This window comes from Xyrauchen texanus, chromosome 6 (genome assembly GCF_025860055.1).
Source record: "Xyrauchen texanus isolate HMW12.3.18 chromosome 6, RBS_HiC_50CHRs, whole genome shotgun sequence".
Classification (NCBI taxonomy): Eukaryota; Metazoa; Chordata; class Actinopteri; order Cypriniformes; family Catostomidae; genus Xyrauchen; species Xyrauchen texanus.
In genome coordinates this window covers 33811898-33839480 of record NC_068281.1, presented here as the reverse complement: position 1 = coordinate 33839480, position 27583 = coordinate 33811898, and the positions used below count along the sequence as shown (strand labels likewise).

The 27583-nt window shown below is 36.6% G+C and overlaps 1 protein-coding gene across 19 annotated transcripts in view; it reads right to left on the bottom strand.

Annotated features, from left to right (window-relative positions):
* Window positions 1-27583, bottom strand: part of LOC127644650 (discs large homolog 1-like protein) — a 143814-nt gene that overhangs the window by 105108 nt on the left and 11123 nt on the right. For 12 of the 19 annotated variants that reach the window (XM_052127927.1, XM_052127930.1, XM_052127932.1 and 9 more), the window contains exons 3-4: window positions 20146-20309; window positions 14709-14780 (exon numbers count right to left, since the gene is read on the bottom strand). In XM_052127927.1, coding sequence (XP_051983887.1) covers window positions 14709-14780; window positions 20146-20309 — 236 coding nt within the window. The remainder of the gene's footprint in view (window positions 1-14708; window positions 14781-20145; window positions 20310-27583) is intronic. The other 7 variants (XM_052127934.1, XM_052127940.1, XM_052127939.1 and 4 more) reach the window with 1 other exon arrangement.

Genomic DNA, 27583 nt, shown 5'->3' with positions numbered 1-27583 from the left:
TGTTATGATGTCATGGGAAATCTAATTCAATACGTATATATCAGTGGTCACAATAATTTCAATGAGTCCAAATGATTTAGAGCAGGTCTCTTGAACTACTGTCTTGCGGAGGCCAGATTATCCAGATGAAAACTTGCCGTTGGCCAAAATCTTTTCCATATTTATCTTAGCTAATACTTTAATTGCAAGTACAAAAAATATATAAACTTAATACAGTGCATATTTTATATTTTAAAAAAAGTCACAGTGTATACTGTACATTGACATAATTTCCTTCATAAGATTTGTCTGAAAAACAAACATGACTTTTACTCTTAACTAACAAAAATTTTTTGATCAACTTTACTTTGAGGGAAAAAAAAACAACAACAAAAACATAAAAATTTTAAGGTTATCGTTTACAAATTATTAAAACGGAGGAGAAACATTTAGACCTGCTAAAGCCCTCTCACAATATCAACCCACATATGAAAACAATGGTCATATAAAAATGTCATCTTTACATAAGAATGCATTTAAATGTAATTTTCTTTTTGAAAAAAAAAAGAGAGATAAAATGTCTATTCTTCCACTTTCTCTATAAAGTATCATCCTATTCAGTGGGGGGAAAATTGTCCAGCAAACATTGTGAATTTGCCCACAATAGCCAGTGCAGGAGCCAAATTTTGTGTAGTTAATCAGTGGGAAAAAGAATAACAAACTGAGTTGATGCTGTTCGTGATTGAGAGGGCTGACTCACAGCTTTATAGAACCAAATATAATCAGGATATTTGCAGATTCAGTTTCACGTTATAATTTTTTTCCAAGCCCTACAAACCCTGAACAGATGACACACGATCAATTGACACTTCAAGAATGGTGAATAAAAGCAAACTTTTCAGCAAATGTTTTTTTAGCATAAGAATTGCTTTTGTTGCCAAATTTGCATATGTGCTGACAACATTTCTGTCACAACTGTGATGATCAGTAGATTTGACGGCACTCCACACAACTAAGCAATTTTTTATAAAAACATTTCATTGAAAAAGATGCTATCAAATGCTCACCTAAATGGTGTGATCCATGTTTAGCAAAGCAGTGTAACTAAACTATCACCAGAAAAGCTTAAACGTGCGTTCCAGTCCGCATGACTAATGACGGCTGAATGCTGTTGCACGTGTTAATTTTCGTTGTTAAACTCACCGCTGATTGCTGGGGCTCATGTGTATGAACCCTAATTTTGCACAAAGAGCACTCTGGTATTTCAGATGGTGAGACACAATTTGATCAAAAATCAGTCGGAGGGCCAGACAAAGATGAGCAGGCCGTATTTGGCCTGTGGGCCGCTAGTTGACTAGCCCTGATTTTGAGCATTCAATGCTTTCCTTGTTTTGAAAAATGCAGAGAAAGAACAATTTATTATTTCTAACTCTGATCTACTAAAACATGTCAAATCAAAGCCATGAGAGACGACCACAATGAGAATGAACTCTCATCAATCCCCATGCTGCTGACAATGGGGATTGCTTGTTCACACTATGACTTTGTGACCAGTAGGAAAGACATTGCAGTGGTCCCTGTGGAGGTAAGGTGCCAGCATCTTCACCGAATGGATCACATGAGGACCCCTCGACCCCAATGATACACAAAACAGGCCTCTGGTAAACACTTTTTTTTTCAGTCCCTTCACATTGTATGTCGAATAGTTTTAGAAGACAACAGAAATGACTCTTTGAGATGGAGAAGTGGTTTAGTCTGGGAGAAACATGACAGAGACTTTTTTTGCGTCATCTTTTTGCGATCAATATTTTTGAATAATTTTCCTGGAAGGACTATTAAAAAAATAAAATACTGAATACAGAAATAATAATAGTCTCATCATTTACTCGCCCTCGTTTCATTCCAAACCCATTTGACTATCTTTCTTCTGCTGAATACAAAGTAAGATATTTTGAAGAATGTCTGAGCTGTTAGCATTAAATTCATTCACACGACCAAATTTTCTGAAGAAATGTAACCAAAATTTAAAGTGGTCATGACAAACTTATGTAAATGTATTATTTTCCCTGAGGTCCACTTACAATATGGATACATTTTGAACATGCTGTGAACGCAACAAGGAGAGCTAGGGCAGATGTCAAGGGTTTAGTGAACAAGGACATTTGCGTCTGTTTCTCACCCAAACAAATCATACCACTTCAGAAGTTATGGAATATACCACAAAAAAACAATTTTCCCCACAGGTATTGTATGGCTAAAAAAACAGCTCAGACATTCTCTTTTTTGTGTTAAGCAGCAGAAAGTCATGTGTGTCTGAAAAAAATAGAATTTTTGTGTGAACTATCCCTTTAAATGCATATATACTAAAAGTCAACACCATCTATAAATAGCCTCAAAGCTCACTTGCAAGGGCTGAATGCCAATTTTGATTTCATGAGGTCTTTAAGACAATGAATATATATATGACTTGGTGAGTCTCTGATCACATTTGTATTCAGTAGGATATAGCATGAATAGAATTAAGGCATGAGGGATACTTTTATCAGCATTCCCGATCAAATCGCACACACAATACTCAAAGTATACTCTTATGACCGCAAGTAAATACACAAGCGTTTGATGCATGCACACTATGATTGCTTCGTTGTACTGTTTAGTGTCAACTGCAGGCACATGCAGCGACGAAGTGCACAGACTGTTCGTGTGCAACACAGATTTTCTTCACACACTTGCAATATGCAAGAAATATTCACAATATTTTTATAAAAAATTATTGCGATATCCGACTACATCATCAACCCCCCTGCTCCCAATGCAGAGGGTACATGTACCATATTTTCTGGAAATAAAGTTGCACCTGACTATAAGTTCAAATTACCTGTTCTATAAGTTTTGACCGGGTCAAAATAGCGTTAAGTAAAAAAAAATAAAAAACACACATAAGTCGCATCTCTGTATAAGTTGCACTGACAGAGGTTGCATGCGAAAGGTTTTAGGAACCAGTAGCAGCTGTCTGACTTCTCTTAACTGGTTCAGATGTCAAATACGCTCTACGAAGATTACAGAACCTCAGAATGTACACATCGTATCACAGGAGAATTTCCTTTAAGTAATCGTGTGCAACTCATTTTCTTTTTATGTTTCATAATAGAAACGTGACAAGTAATACACATCTGTTTATAACATCTGTAACTATCCTGTGCACAAATAATCAGCTTTTGTCTATGAGTAAAACAATATGGCTGTTGTATTCTTTTCCTTCATTAACATAAGCGACTGTGAAATTCTTTGATATTTGTAACCCTGTTTGCAATGTACAGTTTTTTCATCATCTTAAAAGGTCCTGCAAATTATAGTCCAAAGCAACATAATGCAACTGCAGGTGTGATGAAACGTCATTTTGTGGGCATGTAAGGAGTTGCGTTTGACAGCGGTCTAGAGTTTGTTACAACAATCATGTTATAATGGACAACGTATTTAAACTGGTTGCAAAGTACTTTGTAAAGGCAAAACTTTCTGGCAACTTCAAAATGCTTCTACCGTCTCTATGATTGATATTTTGATCTGTTTTGTTGCGCTTGTGTTTGACCAGCCAACATCAGTCACATTATGTTGCTTCGGACTATAATTTGCAGGACCTTTAAGATGATGAAAAAACTGTGACTTATTCAGCTCTGGAAAGAAATGAATAGACCACTCCAAAATTATCAGTATCTCTGGATTTACTATTTATAGGTATGTGTTACAGTAAAATGAACATGTTTTATTCTATAAAGTACTGAAAACAATTCTCCCAAATTCCCCCCTAAAATATTGTCATTTAGAGCATTTGTTGGCAGAACAGCTGGTCAAAATAACAAAAAAGACACAGTGTTTTCAGATCTCGTATAATGCAACGAAAATGGTGTCATATTCAGAAGAGGGTTAGGGTGAATTTTAGTCTCAAGTCTCAAGTCTCATTTATTTATATAGCCCCTTCAACTACAACGTAGACCAAAGGGCTGTACATCCAAAAACAAGAAAAAACATACATACAATATGCAATGACAAAGTCAAGAATTAAAACAAACAGAATACAAATACATTTTCACACGAATTTTAAAAACATCAACTGACGGTGCAGTTCTAATATCAGGGGGAAGAGCATTCCACAGTCTAGGGCCAGCGACTGAAAAAGCTCGATCTCCTTTAGTTTTAAGTCGAGTTCTTGGAACAAAGAGCAGTAGACAATTAAAAGACCTTTGAGATCTACTAGAGTTCATTAGCACCAAATCCTTGATATATTCCGGGGCCAATTCGTGAACAGCTTTATAAACATATAACAAAATCTTATACTGTATCCGATATTTCACAGGGAGCCAATGAAGTCTTTTCAGAACAGGAGTAATATGCTCCCTCTTCTTAATGCCAGCAATCAGCCTCGCTGCAGCGTTTTGAACCAACTGTAATCTTGAGATAAGAGATTGACTAATTCCTACATATAAAGAATTGCAGTAGTCCAAACGTGTGGAGATAAATGCGTGAATCACTGTCTCCAAATCAGGAACAGACAAAAAAAGATTTCATTTTAGCAATAGTCCTTAACTGATAAAAACAATTTTTTACCACATTTTTAACCTGATAGTCAAACATAAGAGCAGAGTCAAAAATTACACCTAGATTTCTTATTTTAGGCTGCACATATGTTTCCCATATACCTAAAAAATCGGTTAAACCGCTGACAGCCTTCTTCGTCCCAAACACCATGACTTCAGACTTGCTGGCATTTAACTGTAAGCAGTTTTGCTGTAACCAATTAGTCACCTCCTGTAAACAAGCAACCAAGGATAAATTAGGGCTTGATCCTCCAGCTCCAATCGGTAAATAAATCTGAATATCATCGGCATATAGGTGATAAAATACAGGTGAAACTCGAAAAATTAGAATATCGTGCAAAAGTTCATTAATTTCAGTAATTCAACTTAAAAGGTGAAACTAATATATAATATAGACTCATTACAAGAAAAGTAAGATATTTCAAGCCTTTATTTGATATAATTTTTATGATTATGGCTTACAGCTTATGAAAACCCCAAATTCAGAATCTCAGAAAATTAGAATATTGTGAAAAGGTTCAGTATTGTAGGCTCAATACATTAATTGATTAATTCAACCCATTACGAGAGGATTTATCAAATGAGAGCTATCCTTCTTTTACAAAAACCACACCTCTAACCACCATGCCATGTCTCCACTGAGAGCTGTGTGTGTCCATATGGGCTAACAGCTGATGTGAAGAAAAGGTTACTGCTCCAAATCAGCATGGAATGGAGTCTAATAACATTTGAATATTTCTGGTTTTGAGTCACATTTTAATTATCTTTACTTCAAGTCAGATGCTACAACATTCTATGTAGAACACTTAATTATGAACATGTGAACTGAAGCACAGAAGGATAGTACACAAATATCTGCTCTATCAGGACTGTGTATCTTGGAATATTTACTCTTCCAGCCCTGAATTCAGGTTTACCTAGTTAATCAGTAGGTTGTTAGCCCCAAAGCCAACTCTGTATTTTTGAATAAGGAGATATTGTGTTCCACCCTGATGTCTCAGAGCTACTAAATGCATAATTCAGCATACTGGCTTCTGTATCAACATGCATATAGATGACATGGGCAGCAGGGACCTGAGAGACATCAGTTGCACGGTACTGTACAGCACTTTGCATTCAGATGGAAATTACATCAATGGGACCTCCTCTGTTTGCAAGGCCTTACTTTGAATGTATTTATGTTGGGAGACCTCTCAAGACACAGTTTTTCTGTGGCTGTCCAAAAAAAAAACTTTTAGGTACAAAGTTTATTTTCTGATATGCATCAGAATATATCAAATATTTCTGAAGACCTCCTATCAAAAAACTCTAAAAGTAGTCTTTGTTGTCTGTCAGAAGAGATGTGGTATATTTGAAGGAAGTGATTAGAGTAGTCTGTAATGCCCAGGGGAGAATCGGCCAGATCAGAGCCAATGAGTCATTCATTTGTGTGGATGACATTTGATTCAGGCTACGCTATAGCGACTCCCACACAGCCCTACTGAACAATATTTAAACAGAACATAAACAAGTGCAGATGAGCTGAATTACTTGTGTCTGTTTAATCCCTCAGGCCAGGTTTTGGTTAGTTTTTATTACAGAGCTCTATGGTAATGCTCAGTTTAATAGGCCTGTAGACTTATTAAAAGCATTGACTAAACTTTGGCCTTGATTAAAGGTTTCAGAGTACATATTGCTGATGCAGTTGTTGATGAGGGGGATCATGCTGATGGTAGGGGTCATTTAACATGATCAGTATGCTCAGAATTTTTTGCCTGTAGCAATGGCTGGCAGATCAATAGTGACTAGGCAATTTAGGGAGGGAAATCTTTAACCAAATCACACAAACCTCTGAATCAAGAGATGCAAAATTCTACAAAATATAATGAGCAATTAAACTCTGTGTTTTTTTCATCCATTTTGTGTGGACAGAGAGAGCAAAAGAGAAGCCAAGGATAGATACTGGAAGGGTTTCTTTATGCTTTGCCTTCTAGTACTGGGTAGGGTCAATTTGCAGCACACTTGGAAAACTGTGTGCTTTTAATGGCAAGTCTGACATGGCACCGACCAGAGACATGAGCATTAGCAGTCATGCATGCGGAAAAACATGCAGTCACTGCACACAACTGGAGCCCATCCTCTGTGATGCCTCACAACCAGGCACTCTGAACAAGGGGTCAAGAAGTTAGAAAGAGGAAGGAAATGTAAAAAGAGAAATAAGAATGTGAACTCCTTTAGAATTCACAGGTGCACAAATACCACTCTCTTACATGATATTATCCACAACATTTCTGGCAATCGAACCTCATAGGTTATTCATATGTTTACTTGGAAATGTAATTTGTGTAGTTTATATTTAGGGCTCATAAACCTTAGTCTGCAATGTGGCTAAAATAGCGCAACGTACAAACTTGAAATGAAATCATCAATCTGCAATTTGTGAGTACAGTGTACGCTATGCAAATGAGGAAGTGATTAATACATAGGGTGATTCTTTTCTTACATTCAGCTTGCACTCTAGGCAGTGCAATCAAATTTGTCCCCACCCTCACGTTTTTAGCTACAAAAGGTCCAGCTTACAGTCAAAATAAAAAGTTGCTGGAACTTTTATGAGGTCACTTTTCCAAAAATCGCTTGAGAGATGTAAACAAAAATGAGCCACATGTGAGCACACCATAGTTAATAATATAACAAAAAGAAAACACTCACAAAGGTTTCTGTTCTAGCTCAGCCATCATGACCACCTCTTACTTACCCTTTTCTCACGAGACACACACTGTGCAAAATGCTGCCTACTTTGCGGACACTTTCAAATATATGACTATTGGCTTAAATCAGTTAAACAAAAGGGACACATTTAATTATTAAACAATATTCAATTCATACTGAACCCCTATATTGTTTTGCTATATTTATTTGATTCAATGGCTCATATAATGGAAAAACATGCTGTCACTTCAGCCTACAGCTATGAGAGAGAGTACTGGAGATCAAAGTCAGGACCCAACCCCCTGAATGTGAAGATAAATGAAAGCCAGGCCCTTGAGATAAACAGCACTCAAAAAACGGAAACATGGCTTCTATTTGATACAAATAAATGATGTATTTTCAAACAATTAAAACAAATTAATTTATCAGATGAACACAGCTATTTTAAATCAATCAGAACTAAATTAACAGAAACTTAAAAGAACATAATTGAGGTGTGTCGAAACAACGAAAACTTTATGGTTTCAATTAATCACATCTTTTGCGCATGCTCCGATGGACTCCCTTTCCAATTTGTGCCAAAGACAGCAAGAGACCAGGTGAAATACTGCAAGTCAAAATCTTTTACCATCCTTGTCTTTATAGTGACAATAAAGTGTAAGTCTTGTTAAAACCATTACAGATCAACTTTAAGCAGATATTTGAAATTTTATATTTTAAATTCGACTTTTAATATTGCCATTTTTGAAGTAGTCACATGGTAAGCAGTCTATCTGGGAAGAGGAATAAAATGCAGGAAATTTTTTGCTATTATTTACATAATTCAACATTTCCATGACAATAGTTTGGGTCTAGTGGTCTTAGTAAGTGTTATTTCGGGATAGTTTGTTTTCAGCAGGTCATTAGATATTGTCATTCGGGCGAATGCGACGGTGGGTTTGTATCTGGCAGGTTTAAGTGTAGTTATACTGTAGTTTAGGATGTGACTGCACCAGCTAGTCGACTATTAAAAAGGATTCTGCGCATTTGAGTGCCATAAACAGTGCTGAATTACACTATTTTTGCCCTCACAAAAATATTACAAAATTGTGCGTAGTACAGGAAACAGAAATGATTAACACTCCTTTCAACTCATTTGGTCTGAGTCGTTCGTTCTTTTGTCACGTAACAGCTGTATACGCTGCATAGCGGCATCACGTGACAAATGAACGAACGATTCGGACAAGAAGATTCCAGAGATGAACCAATCTTACCATTTCTCATAATTTGTCCTTGGTTGCAATATAATTTTTTCCTTATTGGGACTATAATCAAAGTTTGTGTAAGTAGACGTGTTGACGGGGATTTGGCTATTGAAAATTTGACATTTTTATTTAATTCTGCTCAAATTAACGAAATGACTTGAATAAAGATTAAATCATTTTGCTGAACAAGACTCAAAGATGCATGTCAGTAAAATGATCCAATCTTCCCATCACTATACTAAATCTCACAGTTACAATCGAGTCCACTAGGTATGCTGTGTATATGTGTGGTCACAAGGTGTTGGATGAGAAAAGATACAGTGTCTGTGCTTTTCAAAAATGTCTATTATTGTGATCGTTATTGAATTCTACTCCATTGGCATGTGGTCCTTGCGATGGTCAAGGTATTAACCATTACATAGCAATAACGTGGGAGAACCACCGGAAGATGTCTCTTTAAATGTTGAAAAATGCTTTGTATTTTGGTCAATATTTTGTCTCTGTTTCATGTCCAGACAATCCCAAGATTATTACTTTGATTCTTTTGGCAGGTTATAAAAGAACATAAAGGACAGCTGTTCCATGCTTAGTACACTTACATTTGGTAAGTTGTAATATGTTCTTAAAAAGCTTAAGAATAATGTTTTTTAAAAAGCATTAGAAAAGTTCATGGTTTATTAGTAGTTTATTACTACACTGTTTAAAACTACATATTAGAAACTTTCATATGATATACTATGTGTGCGTACTTATAATTTATTTCAATTAAAAATCTGTCTTAATAATAAAAACATTATATTAGTCTTATTATATAGAGATATGGGTTGATCAACTGTGAATTGACTGTGTAAGTGATATGTACACTTTTTTTCCTAGTAATTCGAATGTGGCCTTATAAAGAGTGTGGGAAATCAGAAGCTAGCAGGTATAGATTGTTAAAACATTAAGTTATGACATGGTCATTCTGGTCTAGTCTACTTTGAAGATTTAAAACATAAATACCCAATGTAATATTGACTTTTGTTACATTTTTTATTTTTTAACAGATCAATGCGGAGTTCTTGTGAAATGCAAAAATCCTTTGTGCAATACTTGAACAATATTCTGACAAGTGGATGAAGTTGTTTCACAATAAGGGAGTAGTTCCCGGTAAAACCATAAGACGCAACATACAACCCATTTCCCAGGTTGGTACATAATAAGGATTTATGTACATGGGTATTCGTTTTATTTGTGCTTCTTTGATGTCAAATGTGTAAATGATTTATTTTGATGCCAGAAATGTCTGTTCCCTTTAGATCAATATGCATATTATCAATCTAGCTTTTTGGTGATTTATTATTCTAAACAGAATAACAGCATAGACATATGAAAAGAGTGCATCCTCAAACCATTGTGTGGATACTTGAATGAGGACAATAAAAAGCCTATTAAGGAATACAAGTTAATCAACTGCAGCTCTCTTATGGATCAAGTAATTCACTTATATATTTTATATTATGTGTACTTATTAGCACAAAAAATTAAGCATGTTTCATTTGTTTGTCTGGACACAGGACTGCGATGGCTGAGTGCCCAAAAAGACATGAAGCAGATGGTAATGCTGATCTATGTTGTTCAACATGAAGATGAGGAACCAATGGTTAAGCCTGTAGACATTGGTGTCGTGATGGAAGGGGTTGCAGTTCTCAGCTCTTTGAGTAGTGCAGCAGCAATGTTGTTTGGGCTCATTTATACCTTGGTCCTTAGCTGTGCAAAATACGTCAAATCTCCATTTGGGGTAATCCAGAAAGTGTTTTTCAACCTGGATGGACACAGACTTTAACCAAAGGTTCAAGCCATCAAGAACATGTTACAATAAGTCAACAAATATTTATGGCCTACTGGGGACTGGCTCGGAAACAGCGTAATTATATTTTACATGGATCATAATCCATTTAGTCAGTTGATCATTTGGTCAGTTACTTATTTTTGAAATGTATTTATTTTTTGTCTTTTATTTTGGTATCATTTTTATATTTTTGTTTTTCTTCTCTATATTTTTGCCAAGTTTGCCACATGTAAATTGGGTGGCAAAGTACTGCCTTAAACGTGTATCTTAAAGAAAAGTTGGTTTGAAGTAAATGAACTCAAAAGCAATCATTTCAAGCTGTAACTTACAAAAGCAGTTAAAATATAGTTGGAAAATATAGTAAATAGCTTTCAGTAAAAACACAGAATAAATGTAATCAAAATGAAGCAGTCTCATTGGATCAAGAAGAAATTTCCTCCTGATTCTATTAGCCCAGATTAATTTCAGACAAATCTATTTAATTGTGTGGAATGTGTGTCATAATTAAATTAGCTTAGACCAACGATTTATTTTATTGAGTGAGGGCAAGAAAACCATGCATAAAATCTGCCAGATGTCCTGTCGCAGTCTTTCCTTCTTGAAACAAGTCACAAAAAAGTAGCATTTAGCATTGTGTTCAGCACTTTATGAAAATATATAATGGCATAAGACACTATATAAATGTAACTACTGTGAGAAACCAAAGTGGGCAGATAATTGCAGTAAATGAAGTGCATTCACATCGCATTAGGGGTACTGTATTTCTGATTCTTACAGTACAACACATGCCTTTTGCTTTATTTATTGTATCTGTTGGTAGTTGGGGATATTAGAACTCAAGACATGTGATGACTCTGGTGCTTTGCAAGGTTTTTAGGCAGGAAGTCTCAGCAGCTTTACAGAAAAGATCTGGAAATGTTCTATATATAATTTATACGATCAGCATGGATTGAGTCGTGCCAGTTTAAAGGACATAAAAAGTACATGGACTATAATTATCCTATAAGCATTATTTTAGTGTACAAAGGTACACTGTAAAAAAATGTCAGTAATTCTAACAGTAAAATACTGTAAAAATGCTACAGAAATAAAATGTCAATTGATTAATAAATATTAACTGTAAAATATACAGTAAAATGTTTTAAAAGTCAATACAGTAGTTTTTATAATAAAATGATGTAAAAATTACATTATTTAAATATGAAAAGGTTTTCCTGTAAAATTAATGGTAAAAAGAACAAGAGAGTACATGTACTTTTTTTTACAGTACATTATTGTTAAAATTACAGTAAAAAACAGTAATCTGGCTTTCCCACAATTCCCTGTGTGACCCATTACATTTCATTATATTTTATGGGAATAGTTATGTTTCATCATATTTTTAATATCAGTTACGTACACTGTGGTGTTCTGTGTTATATTTGATGTAATTTTGTTAATGTTTACTGCATTATTTAAATCTCACGTGTTACCATGATGGTGTTTAGTGTTTGTGTGAGTGATTCTGAGCACTGTCTACATTCGTTTATTGGTCATTGCTCCTGGAAGAGCCACTACTGATGAACTTCATGTCATCATGTGCCCTCCTGTAGTTACTATGGTGATTAACAACTACCTTATAAAGAAAACAGATTTTTACAGTTTCAGTTTTCAATTTATAATTTTTTTTTTACTGTAAATGTAACAGATTTTCTTTTTTTTTTTTTTTTTTTTACAGTGCCAGCGTGTAAATTACAACCATTTTAAACTGTAAAATGTACAGGTAGTTTTTGTAAAGTGCTTTACATTTTAACTATTTTCTACATTATTATTCAGGCAACCACAGCTGCCAGATTATTTTTACAGTGTTGCCTACACTAAGCAAAATATATCAAATTGAATTATTATTCTTTGGTAGAGTAATTAATGTGTGTGCAGATGTGTCTTTGACCATTATAAACATGGATTATCACACTGTATTCTCCTTAAAACTTCTACAGGAGCAGAAACAATTCACTTCATTATACAAAGAGCCACTCTAAAAATCATTCAAAGTATTCAGAATAAGAAGGTATGCAAATTACTGACTTGTGCGTTAATAGGCTACATGTATACGAGCAAAGCAATATATCCAACTATTGAAAAATAATATACAAGATTCCGATTGAAATGCCGTCCTTAAGTAAACACCCTTACTTGGAAAAACCAACAAGCCATCTTAAATCAGTGCGGCGCGTGCATATTGGAGCTTACCTTGGTCGTAACAATACAAATGCAGTCCATCCTCTCCTATCGGACAGCGACCTCTCGACTCTCAGCATCTAATTTCGTAACTCTTCTTTTCCCAAGTTTCTCATTGAATCAGTTAATAAACGCGGTGCTCATCGCAACTTCTCAAGGACCGAAAGCACAATAAGAGCGATCCGTAAGTTTGCATTTGTTCTCTATGCTGGCCATTTTCGTAAACTTCACAGAGGAAGAGAGTGTGATGCGCGCGCGTCTCCAAATGATCCCGAAAGCGCATCAGTGAGAGAGCGCGACATCACACCACGCGAGTTTACACGGAGCGACAAGCGCAATTACGCTCGCGCGGTTTCATCAAGCATTTCACCGATTTAACCCTGCAGAGCAAATGCCTTTACATCATTAATGTGACCGTCAAATCTATTTAAAGGGAGCGGTCAAGACAACTTATTCTTCCTGGAATTCGATGTCCATACAAACTGATTGATCGCCAAAACTAAACATCAACGGTATAAAAGTAATTTCTTACTAACGGGGAATGTTTTCTGTCCTGACCTCCGTTTTGTCTGAGAACTAACGCAAGAAAAGAGGGGTTCTCTGTGTTTAAAGCTTACATCTCCAGTAGTCCGTGAGATCTTTAACAATATGTCAAGCGGCAACAGATAAATGGCAATCTAGTGTGTCATGTGCAGTTGTGCGTGCCCATGCAGTGATGCCGGATCCATATCCGAAATAATTATTCATTAAACAACATTATCAATTACAAAGCTTGTGTCTCTCAGTTTTATTATGGTACAACAGTGCAGGAACTCAGAAGAGCTCATCATCTGGTCTAAAGGCCACATAGACTAAGAGTTAAAACAGCATAAACACACCAACTTTTCATAGATAGTGGTCCCTATATAGCAAAGTGTAAATAAATACATTCCAAAATAGATCTGAAAGTGAGGACTCATTCAGTAGAGATATTCAGATGCCCCACAGAGAAACAGTTTTGGCAGATCCCAAGCGTTTTCCCAGCAGATGCAGCCCATGCACCATCAGTCACCTCACACACATTGTAACACTGAACCGACGGTGTAAAAGCAGGCTATATATACAGTAGCTCAATCTGTAGTGATTGGTATATTGCCCTGAAATGCAGCATAAGAATAAACATTTGATATACACAGTGATTAGAAAAGTTATCTTCAGAAGATTCTATCCTTGTGCATGCTTCAGTGGCATAGAGGCTTTTGGTTCAAAGAAAAGGAAAAAAAATAAATATTGGGCAATAAACATCTTGGATAACTGTGCCCATCCACATCTAGCTTTGATATCACAAAGTAACAACAGCAACTTCCTTGCCTCAGAGTTCTCTTACCACTGCCTAAAAATCCTTTATAGTAACAAGAATCTGCCACCTTTAAAACATGTAAATAGCCTTGGAGTTTTTACATAATAGTTTTGGTTCATAAAAGACAAAAGTATAATTATACTTTACACTAAAATGAACAAAGAGGTCACAACCTGCTGGTACATTTTTCTTTAACTATTTAAAAAGCTGTTTATTTATTTATTATTTTAAATATTATACATTATTTGTTTTTATTTTTAAATTAAGTTTCCTCAAACAGCTCTAGTATAATAAGACCTTTAAATATCTTTATCACTCAATACATGGGTAAAAGGGGATGTTAAAACTACAACACCAACTTGGCATTTTCACAATTTATATAGAGTTTAAACAGACTTTGAGTGCAATATTTAACCAATTATGCTATTTTAACAAGTTGCATAAAAAATAAAAAAAAATTGTAATTCATACAATTTATCAGCTTTATCACATTCAGAAATTAAAATGCCCCATTTGGGTTATATGAATTTGAATAATCAGAGGTTTAGCATTGTGAAAATGCCACCTACAGGCTGGCCACTGAATCTTGACAGACCTAATAATATCCCATTAATAACACTGTGACCAATGTTAACATCAAACCCATGAGGTGAACCCAAATGAATGGAGTGCAATGATACATGAGTCCCCCTATTCTTGGAGCAAATCGCACCGACGAGGCATGGGGAACAGGGGAGGAGGACATGTGCGGCCCAGACATGCGGCCATGGGGGATGCCCATCCCATCAGACCCGTGCCGGTATGATACTTACTTGGTCCAGCTCACTGGGGGAGGATTTCGCTTTAGCGAGCGCATGAAGAATTTCATTTAGGAGAGAAGAGTCCTTAGAGTGGCCATTTTATTAACACAGAAAGAAACAAGAGGGGAAAAGAGAAATGACATTGAAATACACAGCATGGTGTGAGTTAGTAAGCTTATATAAAATAACTTGCATTCCACTAGGATGAGGTTTAAAAGATTTAAAATAAGCAAACACTAATATTTTGTTACATAACAAAATATTAGAAATCGTTTTGAGTTGGAGCCGACATTAAGTGATTATTGTATTATGGTATGATTTTTTTAAAGATATAACACTCATTCCAAAACAACTTTTAAGGCTCAGATTTCAAAGTTTTCTGTGCTGATAAAGGTGTACCAGCTCAGCTCAGTCAGATGGATTAGGGTGGCACGCCTTTCTGAATATGCAATTTCACTGTTGTTGCTGAGATATTGGTCAATCAGAGTGGTCAGAATCAGAATCAGAATCAGCTTTATTGCCAAGTATGCTTACACATACAAGGAATGTGTCTTGGTGACAGGAGCTTCCAGTGCACAAACAATAAAATACAGCAACAAGACAGAGATAACAATAAAAAAATTACAAAATTATTTTGGCCTAACTAAGATGTTATGGATGTGATTCTGCTTTGCCAAAATAAGATGAAATCTGTCCTTCACTCCTTTACATACATCAAAGTGACTGTTCTTGTTGTATGTGTCTACACTGCAGGCAGGTGGTGTTGTTGTGACAACTGCCTTTCAAAACCAGACTGATGTCTGACAGACACTATCTACCTAAACCAGACTGAGATCTGACAGACACTATATGGCTTAACCAGACTGAGATCTGACAGACACTAAATGGCTAAACCAGACTGAGATCTGACAGACACTATATGCCTAAACCAGACTGAGGTCTGACAGACACTATATGGCTAAACCAGACTGAGGTCTGACAGACACTAAATGGCTAAACCAGACTGAGATCTGACAGACACTATATGGCTAAACCAGACTGAGGTCTGACAGACACTATATGGCTAAACCAGACTGAGGTCTGACAGACACTATATGCCTAAACCAGACTGAGGTCTGACAGACACTATATGCCTAAACCAGACTGAGGTCTGACAGACACTATATGCCTAAACCAGACTGAGGTCTGACAGACACTATATGCCTAAACCAGACTGAGGTCTGACAGACACTATATGCCTAAACCAGACTGAGGTCTGACAGACACTATATGCCCAAACCAGACTGAGATCTGACAGACACTATATGGCTAAACCAGACTGAGGTCTGACAGACACTATATACCCAAACCAGACTGAGATCTGACAGACACTATATACCTAAACCAGACTGAGGTCTGACAGACACTATCTACCTAAACCAGACTGAGATCTGACAGACACTATATGGCTAAACCAGGCTGAGGTCTGACAGACACTATATGGCTAAACCAGGCTGAGGTCTGACAGACACTATATGGCTAAACCAGACTGAGATCTGACAGACACTATATACCTAAACCAGACTGAGGTCTGACAGACACTATATGCCTAAACCAGACTGAGGTCTGACAGACACTATATGGCTAAACCAGACTGAGGTCTGACAGACACTATATGGCTAAACCAGACTGAGATCTGACAGACACTATATGGCTAAACCAGACTGAGGTCTGACAGACACTATATACCTAAACCAGACTGAGGTCTGACAGACACTATATGCCTAAACCAGACTGAGGTCTGACAGACACTATATGGCAAAACCAGACTGAGGTCTGACAGACACTATATGGCTAAACCAGACTGCGGTCTGACAGACACTATATGCCTAAACCAGACTGAGGTCTGACAGACACTATATGCCTAAACCAGACTGAGGTCTGACAGACACTATATGCCTAAACCAGACTGAGGTCTGACAGACACTATATGGCTAAACCAGACTGAGGTCTGACAGACACTATATACCTAAACCAGACTGAGGTCTGACAGACACTATATGGCTAAACCAGACTGAGGTCTGACAGACACTATATGGCTAAACCAGACTGAGGTCTGACAGACACTATATACCTAAACCAGACTGAGATCTGACAGACACTATATGGCTAAACCAGGCTGAGGTCTGACAGACACTATATGGCTAAACCAGACTGAGATCTGACAGACACTATATACCTAAACCAGACTGAGGTCTGACAGACACTATATGGCTAAACCAGACTGAGGTCTGACAGACACTATATGGCTAAACCAGACTGCGGTCTGACAGACACTATATGGCTAAACCAGACTGCGGTCTGACAGACACTATATGGCTAAACCAGACTGCGGTCTGACAGACACTATATACCTAAACCAGACTGAGGTCTGACAGACACTATATGCCTAAACCAGACTGAGGTCTGACAGACACTATATGGCAAAACCAGACTGAGGTCTGACAGACACTATATGGCTAAACCAGACTGCGGTCTGACAGACACTATATGCCTAAACCAGACTGAGGTCTGACAGACACTATATGCCTAAACCAGACTGAGGTCTGACAGACACTATATGGCTAAACCAGACTGAGGTCTGACAGACACTATATACCTAAACCAGACTGAGGTCTGACAGACACTATATACCTAAACCAGACTGAGGTCTGACAGACACTATATGGCTAAACCAGACTGAGGTCTGACAGACACTATATGGCTAAACCAGACTGCGGTCTGACAGACACTATATGCCTAAACCAGACTGCGGTCTGACAGACAATATATGCCTAAACCAGACTGAGGTCTGACAGACACTATAGATCACTGACAAAGCAAACACAGACAATGAGCGCATTTGATGTGAATGGACATATCTTATGTACAACAAGCCCCGAGTGGAAAAACACACAGCGCCTACATGTGCAGACACACAAGCGTATTTGGCAAAGTCAATTGGAATCAAATAAATCACATCTTTTAAATTTGTGGCCTGGCATTAGCATAATCACAGAAGTGAACTCCATTTTATTTGCATATTCCGCTGGGGATTGAAGATCAGATTTATATCTGTTTGGCGGAGACACACTGATGTGGCCAAGAGTGAATGAAATGTGCTTATTTAATCGGATAGCAATCCGATCAGTAAAAACATATTAAGTGACCAAGTGTAAATACACCCTTAACATCAAATGTAAACGGGGTAAAGGATGTCTGACAAGTCACTAACCTTCCTCTGGAGGGCCTGATTATCCTTATTAAAAGTGATCATTGATTAATTTAGGCCTAATTTAGATGAAAGGAATAGTTCACACAAAAATGACAATTTTCTTATCACTCACCCTCATGCCATCTCATAAGTGTATGACTTTCTTTCTTTTTTCAAAACACAAATTAAGATTTTAGAAGAAAATCTTAGCTCTGTAGGTCCATACAATGAAAATGAATGGTGGCCAGAACGTTGAAGCTTGAAAAAGCATATAAAGGGAGCATAAAAGTACTTCAGTGGTTTAATCCATGTCTACAGAATCACTATAATACTGTAGATGTGAAAGAGTAATAATAAAGTATTTTACTATAAATCTCCAACTTCACTTTACAACAATCTTTAATTTTTTTGCTGATTCAAATTTTTCATGCAAACAGCCATCTACGTTTATGCATTTACATTTATGCATTTGCCAGACGCTTTTATCCAAAGCGACTTACAGTGCCCTTATTACAGGGACAATTCCCCCGGAGCAACCTGGAGTTAAGTGCCTTGCTCAACGACACAATGGTGGTGGCTGTGGGGATCGAACCAGCAACCTTCTGATTAACAGTTATGTGCTTTAGCCCACTACGCCACCACCACTCCATCTACTGTTGGGGGCTGGTCAAAGGTGGAGGTGGTTTATAGTAAAAAAGGACTTAAATATTTATCTTTTTCTCACCCACACCTATCATATCAATTCTGAAGATTAATAATATGGATAGTATGGATTACTTTTAATGCGAGCTTCAAAGTTCGGGCCACCATTCACATGCATTGTAAGGAACTAGAGAGCTGAAATATTCTTCTAAAAATCTTTGTTTGTGTTCAGCAGAAGAAAGTAAGTCATACACATCTGGGATGGCATGAGGGTGACTAAATGATGAGAGAATTTTCATTTTTGGGTGAACTATCCCTTCAATCTGAGATGTTGGCCACGACACCTTATTTCTTCTCTGGTATTTGACTCGTACTGACCTAAAGAATAATTAAGTTTTGTGCCAGATGTTACAGTGAGGGATGTTTACATTTAGTGAAACTTGAGAAAACTTAGTGAGACAGTAGGAATTCAAACTGTGAAGATTAACTGGATTTAACTACATTTTTTAGTTAATCTGAGAAGCATGTAAATTAAAAATTGCATAAAAAAAAAAAATGTAAGCACATAGACGCTCAACTATCTAGTTACTTCCAGTCTGTCTTATGTTTGTTAGTGTTCAAACAGTTCTTGTTTTCAGACTTAATGAGCAAACATCAAGCAGTCAAAGCCTGACTGTCTCTGCATGTCTACTCCCAGACACGAGGCATATTTATGACAGCAGTACTTTTGTCATTCCTTTCAAGAGGTCATGTTGAATTCAGTGACTGTATGCTTTATCTAAGGATATTGTGAGCAATGAATCCTCTGCACCATGAAAAAAAAAGAACATCTGCTACTTAAGTATTCAAAGTGCAGAGACAGCATGCATGGAGACTGCAGTTAAAGCCACAGAACGTAAAGGCCTCATCATCGTATTTGTTTTCAGCACGTCACGCACAGCTAAAATGAGTTTCTTTTTAGACTGTTTCTGCAAACAACTTTAGTACACTCTTTGGGAGGTTTATTTTGAATTCACAACATGTTGACGATTGTGCTAGTAACATGCAGAGTAGGATGTTAGTTTTCCCAGTAATCCTGACTCATTACATAGAGGGTGTGACAGCACAAGCAAATATGCTTCAGGGAAGACATACTCCCATTAAACCAGTTACAAATGAAGTTTTAGAGCAACAATCTTCTAGCAAAAGCGCTACTCAACAAATGCCCTTTCATTTAACGAGAAAGACTGCCATCCACACAAGAAACATCTCAATCAACCTCAGGGCATGTTTGGTTATGTTGTTGCCATCTATAGTCTGTTTAAATAAATGACCATGTTGTGGCATGATGTTTTATGGAAAATGAGAAGCTTGTCATTACATTTTTTTTTTCCTCCAAACTGTGAGATGTTAGTGAGATTATAAAAATGTCTTAACAGACATAGGACAGCATACAATGATGTTTCAACATCAACAGTTTAAATGCAGCATCAAATTGACCTACAATCAGAATTTGTTCACCAGTAATCTTATTCAGATGATAAGTGATGAGATGGTCTTCTGTCTAGTTGAACACATTGGATGGGGCACTCTTACCTCTATGCTGGTGCTAAGGCTGGGCAGGGTGTCTGAAGTTACTGTTGCGCTTTGAATGCTGGAGAAATCCCATAGGTTCACCGGAGGCATGGCATCGGGCACTTTCACTGATTCCCCACATCTCTGGTTATCCAATAAGGTCACTTCGTAAAATTCCTGGATATCTGTTAGAAAAGTAACAATGTGTTTTCAGAGGAACTGTTTCTACAATATGCATGCCTTATGAATTACTTGCTGTAATATGAAGAGAGCTTACCAAAGAGGATGTTATTTAGAAAAAGGATACAGTGTGCCCCCAAATATATTTGAACACTAAGCTTAAGAATGTAGGCCTATGAAATTAATTGCATAGTTTCATAATCATAGGAAAAAAAAAATCATAACAGGTTAACAAAACAACAAATCATGTTGATCATAACATTAACTTTGGACACTTTGTTCATGTTTGTCTTTATTTTGAACAGTAAATCTACAGTTTATCATGTAAAAAATTAATTTAGAAATGGTTTGCTTGAAGCATGTTCTTGTGTTACCATTGTTTTGATATTTTGCTATTTAATGCAATTAAATTAATGGTCCAGCTTACTTTTGCAAATATCTTTGGGGGCCACTGCATATTTGTGATGGATTTAAAGGTTGTTCAAGGATGCATTTGTTCTGCAGCTTTTATACCAAAACTATTATATTGTGAATTTGTGTTCATTACTCATCAGGATCCCTTTACTGATGTACTTAAGTTAACGGCATCCATCTATAAATACACAACCTGGAGTGAAAATCAGTTTAAAGATTAAAGAGCATGGGCTGAAGCTGGAGGTCATAGGAGCTTTAAAGTTTGCTCACAGGGGGCATGGGTAGCTCCATGGGTATTGACGCTGACTACCACCCCTGGAGTTGCGAGTTCGAATCCAGGGCATGCTGAGTGACTTCAGCCAGGTCTCCTCAGCAACCAAATTGGCCCGGTTGCAATGGAGGGTAGAGTCACCAGTGGTATATTCCTCATGGTCACTATAATTTGTGGTTCTTGCTCTCAATGTGGCGTGTGGTAAATTGTGCGTGAATCGCGGAGAATAGCATGAGCCTCCAATTGCGGAGTCTCTGTGGTGTCATGCACAGCAAGCCACGTGATAAGATGTGCAAGATTGACAGTCTCAGAAGCGGAGGCAACTGAGAATTGTCTTCTACCAACCAGATTGAGGTGAGTAACCATGCCACTACGAGGACCTACTAAGTAGTGGGAATTGGGCATTCCAAACTGGGGAGAAAAGGGGATACCTTATATAAAAAAATAAATAAATAAATAAGTTAATTAACAGCTGTTTCACCATTCATCTGGTTACAATCACGCATGAAACAGGGGTCATTAAGCATGCTTTCCACCCAGTTATGAGGTGGAAAGCAGTTTATAGGTGTTGCAGATAATACAGAAGCTCACACATTTTTACAATCAAACAAATAGTAACAACAGCACAAGTTAAGTTTTAAATAATTTAGGGAACTAGACCCTTCCACAATCAGAAGTGAAATTACTATTTCAGAGTATGGTGTGCAGCGTTGTGGTTGGCGATGCTGTTCTACATTTGGCCGAGAGAGAAAATAGAAGAAGGTATGAAGTAGTTCTTATGCCTGGCAGATATTGGGTAACAGGGCTGAAAAAACACATGGGATCACATGGAGCTGCCTGTTAATGAGAATAAATATTTTAATAATGCACACTGGTGGGTGAATCCATCAACTCTGGTTTCCCTTTGAAATTCTGAGTCCAGTGACTTCACAGCCCCTCCAAAAAGTCACTACTTGCTTGTTTTTTTTAGCTCCCTCTAATGTAGAGTAGGCATTTGTCCTTTGACCATTAATTATTGAGATTTTGCATTTTTTTTACATTTGGGTCTGAAATGTGATTTAGGTGGAGAAATTAAGGTTAAAATAGAATAAAAGGAATAAAAGTTGTGTTGCATGTACACAAGACTGAGGTTGGGTGAACTAATCCAGGATTTATTTCTTGAGATTAAATCACTGTTCTTTTACTTTACAAGGCCCTTGTAAGCCTTCAGAGAAGCCTTGAGGCGGTTACAGAATCTTAGCATTTAACATCTGACTGACCTCTCAGTCATGCAAATACTCACAAAACAAACGAAAGAAAAAGAGAAAAAACACAGGAAGACAGAATCTATTCGCTGACAACTAAACACTGACATTATTCATAAGAAATGCATTGGTCCTTGGTTCAACCCAGAGAAACTTTTTCTTTCCATGTTCTTTGAAGAAACAATTTCTTGTAAACTAGAGCACTACTTTCCAGCAAGCTAAAGATCTTCAATCTTTTTAAACAAACATAAAATGATAATTATACCGTATAAAGACAATCAGTTAGTGTACACCTAATCTCCTAAAAAAATTACTTAAAATTAATTCAAGGTTCAATTGCTCAAGGCAATGGTTATGTGTGCACACGAATAACAAAAAACCATGCATGCAATTGCATGTTTAAACTACTTTTTTCCTTGGATACATTTATTTTTTAATAATTAGTGGTCGACCGATCGGCGAGGCTAATAAATCGGGCAATATTCCGACTTTATTTATTCCATCGGCCAATACGTTTTCCCATTTGGCTGATTAGTTTCTTGAGGGTGCTGAAAATCACCTGCTTGCATGTGAAGCAATTGAGACATGTCAACGATCAGTCATTCGTTTTCTTGTTACGGGCCATTGTTTTACTACAATAGACCTGTGTGCAACATGGTCTCATTTAAACAGTCCACATATCAAGCTCATAATGTTAAAGTGCTCGCCGGTTTCATTCTCCTTCTCTCTCCTCAACAGTTCCCTGTCACTTTTCACTGCCTAGCCTAATGATTAAAAAGCATATATCAATAAAACGAATATAATTTACCTTCAGCAAATTTGCACATCTCATTTCAACAGATGTAAAAAACCAACCTCACACAACTTCAGCAGATCCAGCATCCTGTGGAACGCTCATTTATTTACCTCTGAAGCACGTATTCTAACAGTCACTCCTCTACAGTTCCCGGTCACCTTTCACTTTCTTTTCTAATGATAAAAGGCAAATATCAATAAAACTTCTATTATATACCATTTAAAAATATGCAATATCTCATTTAAACAGATGTAATTCACAAACATCACGAAAATCCAGCTTTTTTTCCATGTAGAGCACTCTTCTAATATTTTCTTCTGAAGCGTTTATTCTATCAGCCACAATCAAAATTACGATTCACAAATCATGATGGTCAGTCTGAGTCAATCAAAGCAGGCGATCCAGGCCATTTAAACTGCCAGGAGCTTGTTGTTGCTCGCACTGAATCTGCACGAGCGTGTGAGTGCAACTACAAGGCTGTGTCTGAAACTAGAAAATGCTGCTTCCGGAGGCAGTATGAAAAAAAAGGTTCTTTTCAAACTGTTCAGAGACCAGTGTCCTTAAGAGTTCATTTTTTTAAAACAGCTGGTAGTTGAGCCATTAACTGATTAGGCAGCAAGGTAGCAAGTCAGCTGCCTACGTTTTCGGATGCAGCCCAAATAAATGCACTTCACATGTGCTATTAGTAAATGTCTTATTCACAAAGCACTCTATGTACAATTGGTTTGCTATTGTGGACATGCCATCCATGGTTGCTGGACTACTGTTATTTACTTCTTTTTTATATACAAAAAATGTTTTCATGTGCAAATAAATAAAAAAATGTTTTATTACTAAACAGAAAACTGAAGAATCTACCATTTAAAATACAAAATATGTTTTTTTTGTTTTATGTGAAATTGAGTAAATATAGTGTTAAATAACAGTTTATATTTTTATATTAATATACAATTATATTATTTACATATTTTTTTGTAAATATTATTTACTATATTCAACTGTGTGATATATCGATATTGTATCGGAATATCGGCCACCCTGCTCACTGGATATTGGCATTGATCATTAAAAAAAAACCATTTCGGGCGACCACTAGTTTGAATATCGTTTTGGTATTAGGATGTGGAGTCTCCACAAAGACCCAGGCCTTATTTTTCAGTCCCAGACAACCTGAAAAAGGACACATCAAGTCAAGTAATTTTATTTGTATAGCGCCTTTCACAACACACACCGTTTCAAAGCAGCTTTTACAGAAGATCAGGCATTAACAGAAGATAAAACTGTAATGTCTATGATGTCTTGTCATCATTGTGTAGTTTGACAAAATAGGATTGTGAATTGTGTTTAAAAATAATTAAATAATAATTGTATTTATAACCCCAGTGAGTAAGCTGAAGGCAACTGTGGCAAGGAACACAAAACTCCATAAGATGTTGGTTAATGGAGAAAAATAACCTTGGGAGAAACCAGAATCACTGTAGGGGACCAGTTCCCCTCTGATTAACATCATGAATATAATGCTGATATTACTTATGTATAGTGCAAGTCATGGTTTAAAATTACTTAACTAAGTCAATAATTCCCCTCATTTTGACAACTGTTTGCCTTTGATTCTAAACATGCCTTGTTTATAACATGTAGTGGCATCTGACAGCAAGAAGCCTAACTGCTGGTTGTTTGACACCTCTTTTAAGTGTCAAGGAAAGCATGCAAAAAAAACAAAGAATACAAACAATTATGTAATAATATATAAAGCTTCAGATTTCCAACCTGCCAGTCAAAAAGTGGAAAAACATTGTAGGTCACAAACAAATGTAGCGTACTGAAAATAATTTAGGACAAATACAATCACAGCTGCCAATGATGGCATTCATAATTTACAAGCACTAAATCATAATGCATCATAAAAACAAAAAATGCATTCCTTAAATTTGCATCTTTAAACATTGTAGGACAAATACAGCACTCCAAGCAGAGTCGGCATTCATGTAATATACTATTTTATAAAAATCATATGAAAATCTTATTTAAGTGCATTAAAAAATCATGAAATTTATATTTACATTTATGCATTTTGCAGACACTTTTATCCAAAGCGACTTACAGTGCAGTTATTACACGGAAAATCCCCCCAGAGCAACCTGGAGTTAAGTGCCTTGCTCAAGGACCCAACAGTGGCATCTTGGTGGTGCTGGGGCTTGAACCCCCAACCTTCTGGTCAGTAACCCTGAGCCTCAACCACTGACCCCACAAAAATAATCAAAGCATTTAGCCAGTTACCTCAAATCTTAAAGTAAAACGTAAAAATAATCACTTCAAAAGTTCACGGTATACTACTGCAATACTCAAGCCACAGTATTAATTCAGTACTAAAGCTTCATAATACTGGTGGTACTTCAGTGTTTTTCATTAATGACAGTGTATGAATGGTAGTAATATTCCCAGATATTATTGGTAAATATTTTAGGACAAATACAGCACTCCCAGCAGAGTCGGCATTCATGTACTATACTATTTTATAAAATCATATGAAAATCTTATTTAAGTGCATAAAAAAAAGCACATGGAGTGAAACGCTGTTTTTGCGAGCAAATCATTTATTTACAGGTATGTCCTGTAATGCTGAACAAGCCTACGTATATTCCAGGTACATTTAAAAGAATACAGGATTTAAATAGGTGCTCATTAAAAATTTAACTTTGTGTATTGATTACACTGGGTCAACACCAAGTCCTCATAATCAGGAAGTTATCCAACAGCTTGAGTTATAGACATGAGCTTGACATCTTTTTCCAAGGGAGTGTTTGCAATTGGTATCTAACTTCAAGCTTTTTTTACTGATCATATTGTTCTTTTCCTATTTGATCATGAATAGAAGTGTAAATGCCTTCCCAGATGCATTCTAGACAGATATCCCAATCATAAATCCCTATAGTTAGGAAAATGAACTATAGGCCTAATACTTGGCGGAAGAACTTTTTCTCCAATAGACCGCTGTCATAGACTGTGATGATGTTTTTCCGCCATATTTAGTAGCATAATCTAGAAAATTTTACATTTTTAAATTACTTTATGTAAAATCATCCACAGCTCCAATGGGGTTTAAAACATCCATTAGGGAGTAGCAGTAAATCTGGCATCTTCTCTCTTCTGAATTATATTTGCTGTGGTCTCCCACTCACCGCTATAAAAGCTTGGCCTGTAATTGTTAATTTCCACATTCCAAAACTGTGAAACAGTGTATTTAAAATACAAACATTTATCAATGTAACTGTTATTGACCTCTGGTTTTACCACAGGTAAGGGGATTTAGACACTCGGCTTTCATTTGTTTAATCTGAACACACCAACCTGTAATAAAAACTCTGTAATGCACAGATTTGAGGGGTTTATTGCTTTAGTGGCAATTTTAGAAATGCAGGAAATTATTTCTTCCTAGCAATAGCATTGTCATGAAAGTGAACTCCATTATATTTGCAAATAGCTGGAGAATAATAGCGTTACATCCCATTTGTGGAGACACATTTATGTGGCCAAGTGTAAATGGAGTGTGCATACCCAATCAGACTGCAGTCCGATCGATGAAGCATGAGTAAGTGTAAACCAGCCAGAAGGCAATTTTAAACATTGGTCAAAGTTACCCATTTCAGGCAAACTACAAAACATCTGTTTGGTTAAATCTGTTTGTCCTAGCCAGATACAGTTTAATCAATAGTAGACAACAACATGGCCAACCCTCTAGCTTTTGGTCAGCCAGGATAAAGCATGCATATTATGAAGAAAAGTAATAACCAGTGAGGCAGCTTTGTCAGTTCAATCTTTAATATGGTCCCTGGGACAAATCAGTGTGTGGCATCATATGAGGTTATGATTGAGGCAAACTATTAATGACCACAAATAAAGCACTGAGGTAAACTGAGTTTTAATCATTATTTGTGAGTTAGTTCTTAAGAGGTTAATACTGAATGCACCTCACTGCCTTGAGTAGGAAACCAGTGTCATTGAGGCATTCTGTTTATTCATGTCAGTTCAGTGACATTATCTATGCTCTGCAAGTACGCAATGTGCATGATAAAACTGGACTGGAACTCAAACACTTTTAATCTCTGGCTATATTTGTTATACTACCATGACACATCAAAGCTACCATTAATATGAATAGCCTTGCTAAATATCATGCGTCTATAAAATCTGCATAATATCACAACAGTCCAAAGGTATCCAATATACAGTCTATAGGTGCACCGTTCAAAAACACAATCTGCATCAGAAGCTGACACTATATGCAGTATCAAAATGAGTTACAACTCGGTTTAACAATTATCTATGAAACCTTCACAACTCAGCCTGCATGATGGATGTTTTACAGTGGGACTCAGACACAGAACACTAAAAGCAAGTCTGTCAGATTACAATTGGAAATATTCATCGAATGTATGATTAAAAATAAATAAAAAATAAAATATTTAAAATGCAAAAACTGTGCATTCGAATTTCAGATGTGTGACAAGCACTGACGATAACTTTTTGACACTGTGTCTTGTGTCTTAACAG